The sequence below is a fragment of the Urtica dioica genome, chromosome 7 (genome assembly GCF_054948205.1).
Source record: "Urtica dioica subsp. dioica isolate 48M chromosome 7, U.dioica_male_clone48M_v1_H2, whole genome shotgun sequence".
NCBI lineage: Eukaryota > Viridiplantae > Streptophyta > Magnoliopsida > Rosales > Urticaceae > Urtica > Urtica dioica.
The window spans coordinates 8,663,014-8,669,166 of record NC_142762.1 but is presented as its reverse complement, the minus strand read 5'-3'; the positions used below and the strand labels follow the sequence as shown (position 1 = coordinate 8,669,166).

The 6,153-nt window shown below is 32.9% G+C and overlaps 1 protein-coding gene across 1 annotated transcript; it reads right to left on the bottom strand.

Moving 5' to 3' along the window:
- Positions 1-2,597: 2,597 nt before the first annotated feature.
- On the bottom strand, positions 2,598-5,281 carry LOC149390199 (uncharacterized). The gene is made up of 2 exons (XM_089619704.1): positions 5,272-5,281; positions 2,598-3,028 (listed from the first exon to the last, which is right to left on the bottom strand). The coding sequence occupies exons 1-2, from the start codon at positions 5,279-5,281 to the stop codon at positions 2,598-2,600; spliced, it is 441 nt and encodes a 146-aa protein (XP_089475830.1).
- Positions 5,282-6,153: the final 872 nt, after the last annotated feature.

Genomic DNA, 6,153 nt, shown 5'->3' with positions numbered 1-6,153 from the left:
TCCATGACATTCTCTTCAAAACCAAATGAAGTGATAACATCATGGAACTTCAAATACCATTGGCGGGAGGCTTGTTTCAAACCATAAATGGATTTATTAAGCTTGCAGACTAAATGCTCATGATCACTAGAGGAGAATCCTTCAGGTTGTTTCATGTAAACCTCTTCCTCTAGATCTCCGTTAAGGAATGCTGTTTTCACATCCATTTGATGTAACTCAAAATCAAAATGGGCTACTAATGCCATAATTGTGCGAAGGGAATCTTTCTTTGAAACAGGAGAAAATGTATCCGTGTAATCGATTCCTTCGCTTTGAGTAAACCCTTTGGCTACAAGTCTTGCCTTATGTCTCTCGGTGTTGCCTTATGAGTCTTTCTTTGTTTTAAAGACCAATTTGCATCCAATGGATTTTACACCATTAGGCAACTCGACAAGATCCCAGACTTGATTAGTTGCCATAGAGTTCATTTCCTCAATCATGGCATTGTGCCATAAGTTAGATTCTTTAGAACTTACAGCTTGTGAAAACGTTTCAGGATCATTCTTGGCTCCAATGTTGCAGTCCGTCTCTTGCAGATACACTTCATAATCACTAGGAATTGCTGATCTTCTAACTCAAGTAGATCTTCTTCATATTCCTTCATTATTTTCTTGAGGATCTTGTTGTACAATCGGTTGTTCAATTGGTTGTTCAACATGATCTTGATCAGCAACTTGATCTAAAGGATCAGCATTATTAACTTAGTGGAATTCAATAGCTGGTTGTCTTACACACGATTGATCTTGAGGAGTGTGTACGATAATCAGTCTATCACTTAAACTAGAAGGTTCAGCTTCATTGTGATCTAATGCAGATACTGAGTCATGCAATTGGTCACTCCCACTAATCAAGTCATTCTCAAGAAATTTTGCGTTTCTTGATTCCACAATCCTAGTATTGTGAGATGGACAGTAGAATCTATAACCTTTAGACTTCTCGGCATATCCAATGAAATACCCACTTATGGTCCTAGGGTCTATTTTCTTTTCTTGTGGATTATAAATTCTCACTTCAGACGGGCATCCCCAAACGTGTATATATCGCAAACTGGGTTTCCAACCTTTGAATAACTCAAATGGCGTTTTTAAAACAGCCTTGGTTGGAACTCGATTTAATATATACACAGCCGTCTTTAGTGCTTCAATCCACAAGAATTGAGGAAGTTTTGTTTTACTCCTCATACTTCTCACCATGTCCATTAAAGTTCGGTTTCTTCTTTCTGAAACACCATTCTGGTCCGGAGTACCAGGCATAGTGTATTGGGCAACAATCCCATGTTCTTGAAGAAACTTCGCAAATGGCCCAGGTGCTTGTCCATTCTCAATATATCTACCATGATACTCACCACCTCTATTTGATCTCACAATCTTAATTTGTTTACCATATTGTTTCTCTACTTCAGCCTTGAAAACTTTAAAGGCGTCTAAAGCTTCATCCTTAGAACGAAGTAAATAGAGATACATATATCGTGAGAAATCATCTATGAAAGTGATAAAGTATTTTGGACTACTTGCATCCATGTCAGGACAACAAATGTCTGTATGTATGATTTCTAACAATTCAGTACTTCTCTTTGCACCCTTTTTAGACTTGTTGGTTTGCTTTCCCTTAATGCAATCCACACATGTCTCAAAGTCAGTAAAATCAAGAGCACTAAGTACTCCCTCATTCACTAACCTTTTAATTCTCAGAATGGAGATATGTCCCAATCTCCGGTGCCACAATAGAGAAGAATTTTCATTCATAATACAACGCTTCAACCCAGCAGTTTCGTTCAAAGAGCTATTAGCAACATCATTTTGCAGTGTAATTGAATAAAGACCACCAGACAGTGTACCATAACCAACAATTTCAGATTTATTTAATAATGTAAAACCATTATCCGAAAAGTTAAAGTCAAAACCAAGAGGCACAAGTCTTGAAACTGAAATTAAATTCCTTGAAAAACTAGGAACATAAACGGTCTTTTCTAAACGCAAAATAAATCCACTACTTAACACCAAATCGCAAGAACCGACAGCCTCCACATGCGAGCTCATCCTGCCTCCTGAAAGGATGTAGTGCTCACTTCCCACCGGCTTCCGTAGGTTTTGCATACCCTGCAAGGTATTTGAAACATGGATTGTAGAACCAGAGTCAATCCACCAAGTATTATGACCAACATCAGTTAGATTTGATTCATAACATACAAACGAAAGTTGAATACCTTTCTTGTCAAGCCAATTTTTGAACTTAGAGCATTCTTTCTTCATGTGTCCTTTCTTCTTGCAAAAGAAACACTTTGATTCTTTCTTTATGTCCGGTTTGATAGGGATCTTGCCTTTGTCTTTGGCACGATCTTTCTTCTTCCTTTCAGTGAAAGTCAGATTCACTTTCTCACCCTCTTCCATAGCCAGCCTATGTTCTTCTTGAACACACATGGTCATAAGTTCATTAATTGACCATTTATCTTTATGTGTGTTATAAGAAATCTTAAATGAGCCATATTGCTGGGGCAGAGTGCACAGAATGAAGTGAACAAGAAAGGTTTCAGACATTTCAACTTCCAACGTCTTTAATTAGGTCGCAATATCCCTCATGCGCATGATATAATCACGCATACTTCCTACTCCAGTGAGCTTCATGGATGAGAGCTGCATGATAAGAGTACTTGCCAAAGCCTTATCTGAAGTGACAAATTGATCGTCTATTGCTTTCACTAAGAGACGAACTTTGTCATATTGCTCAATTGAACCCCTAATCCTAGCAGATACTTTGGTCTTTATGAACATAACGCAGAGGCGATTAGATCGCTCCCACTTTTCATAAAGATCAACCTGATCTGGGGTACTCTCCTCAGTAATTGAGGGAGGTTCAGGCTTCCTTATGGCATAGTCAATATCCATCCATCCTAGTTGAAGGAGAACTCTCTCTTTCCAGACCTTAAAATTGTCCCCTTTGAGTTCAGGAACATCACATTTAACATCAGAGTAACCTACAGTTTGACTAGCTGCAATTTACAGAAATTAAACATGCTTATTAAAATATGTTTTGAAGAAAATAACTATATCATGATTTACCAATGCAAAACATGTTTTACTCAATGAATCTAGAGACATAAAACTTGCCTGTGGGCTAAAGTTCTAATTCAGTTAGATTCACACAATTATGATAAAACTATCAAACTATGTTCCTTTTCCTAATACCTGTGGGTTAATTAGGAAATATAGTTTGATATTTTATCCTAATTAATCATACAAATATTACAAAATTCCTGTGGGTAGATTCCATAATATAGCACATGATTAACCACAATTATTATTTTAATGCGATTTTAATTCTAAATATACAACCTATATTAATTAAAGATGCTGTGGCTACTCTCTAATTAATAAAGATCATATTAATCACAAAAATAATATAACTAAAATAAATAATATTGTGCTAGTCATTAAATTGCTAAATGTTCTATGCATGTCCCAAACAATAATAATAAATGGCATATAACTTTTAAATTATTCTTAACACAATATAATTTGAAAGCAGATTCTAAATAATGCAAAACAAGTATCAATTTATTTTATATATTCAACATAATATGACCATAAGTCATATTCATATATATATATATTAAAGGATATTATTATATTATATATATATATATAGCAAAACCCACTTTTTACTATTCATGCTACAGTGATTCTCATTTTTTTTAATTTTAAAAAATACCTATTTAAGTTTTAAAATGACATAAGTAACAGCTTAACAAAATTTCAAAAACAACTTTAAAAAACGAAAATTCCAAAACAACTCTAAAAAGCGAAAATTCTATAAACGACTCTAAAAATAAAAATTCCCTAAACTAACTTTAAAACGATAAAAATTATTAGTCGATTAATAGTTTTACAATTCAAAGTTTTGGTTAATCATAATTTTTGTATTGCTAAAAAAAATTGTGTTCATAATTACAATTTATTATTTCTATTTTTTTTATATCTAAGTTATTATTTAATTAAAATGATTTAAATATATATTAAAAAGTGGTAAAAAAAATGCTAACTTTTACGTATGAAAAGTGACAACCAACAATTGCAAACTGTTCACACATTATTATTTAAATTAAAATTCATCAAACCTTCCGGGCAACGCCGGGGCCTATTGTTTATATATATATATATATATATATATATATATATATATATATATATATATATATATATATATATATATATATAAACTTGCATTTACTTAAACGCATAAGCATAATAAAACATATACTTTTAACAAATAAATAAAGATTCATATATAGATCATAAAGCCATTGCACGTGGGTTTGAAAAACAAAAAAAAATGCATTAACCTATTAGTTGCATAACGGTAGTCTGAACAGCCCAAAAGGAAAATTAATATCAGACCCATTAGGTTGTGTTTGGTAGTTAACTCAAAAAAATTTTGTTTTCTATTTTTTAATTTTTGTAGTTGTATTGAAAAATTATTTTGCAGTTGTTTTCAAAAAGCTGTTTGGTACAGTTTTCATTTTTGTTTTTGAGAAATTGAAAAAACTGAAAAAAAGTGTTTGGTATAGTTTTTATTTTTGTTTTTGAAAAAATGAAAAGAGAAGATGAGGAGAATGAGGAGAGAAGAGAAGAATTTTTTTTCCAAAAACACATTTTATTTGTTTTCAGTTTTCTTTACTCTTTTACAAAACAACTTCAAAATTTTTTGAAATTTTTTTCCAAAAACTTAAACCAAACATGTTTTCAATTTTTTCAACTAAAAAACTAAAAAATTGTTTTTGAGAGGAATACCAAACACACTTAAAGACTTTATCAGCCCAGCGATAGCAAAGACAAACAGCAGTAGTAAACGACTTAATGTATGAAAAACGACAAAAAAATATTTAAAACAGAAACGACATGTCGTTTGCAGTCGTCTTCTTCACCCATCAAAACAAAACCTGACCCGCGAACCCGTTTGAAAAACCCGACGGGTTCTCCGTCCTTTCTCCATGGTTTTCAAGAATTTAAAGCCCAGAATTGATAGAAAAACAATTTTAAAAGGATTTGACGTATTAGTTTTTCAAAACAACGTGGAACATGAAAACCCCAAGGATGGAAAAAAAACAACAACACCATTAACAACAAGGCAAATGTATAGAAAGCTCTGATACCAAATGTTAGATATTTTTACACATACTAAAGGTGTTCTAGCAACATGAACCCATTAAAACGGAAGCGAAAATGATCGGTTTACCTCCGGCCATTGTTGTGTTTTTCCGGTGAGCTCCGGACTCCGATTCCGACGAGTTGCTTTGATGATCTTCTAAACTCTCGCTCTCACCCTTAGATGACGTTGGTATTCCGAATGTGTGAGTGAGTTTAGGGACCCCAAAACGTTTTATTTATAGTCTCATTACCATCAATGAGAAAAATCACAATCTCACTATTGTGGGCAATTACTTGATTCTTGGGCATTTATTTGAGCTCGATTTTGGCCATTAATTACTTGGTCAATCTTAATATATATGGACCACAATAAGGAAAATAATATTTTCTCATTAATGAATATCTTATAGAAATATTCTTACAAATACTTCCAATAAAATCACTCATGGGAGACGATTATATCAATGTAGTCCAGATCCGTGTGACGAATATGTGTTCTGAGATCGATTGAGATTTTTGGGGATCATCACAAACAATTTGGGATTCAGGGTTCGCGAAATATTTCCTTCTCATATGCAATTTGTTTTTTGTTTTTTTTTTTTTTTTTTTTAAAGTTGGCATTGGATTTTAATTCATTAATAGATTTGTTATCCATGATTAAAATGGTAATTTCCACGTTTTCAGCTTTCATGCGACTAAAACGTGATTACAAATTTGACGATAACAAAGATTTTAAGACAAAAATAGCAACATACAACAAATTTGATAATTCAGATATATCGTTTGTCACAAATTGAAGTTGAAGAGATAGTTCGTTAATCGACCTCAGCCTTTCTGTAATTTATCTTAAAATGAAATTTGTATGGCCGTTGCAAGTGGCTGTTCTACAAATAAAAAAAAAAAGCTTAATTGGTTATTTTGTATTCCCAACTTTGTCAAAGGGCTAGACCGTAATTTACAGCCGGGGAAG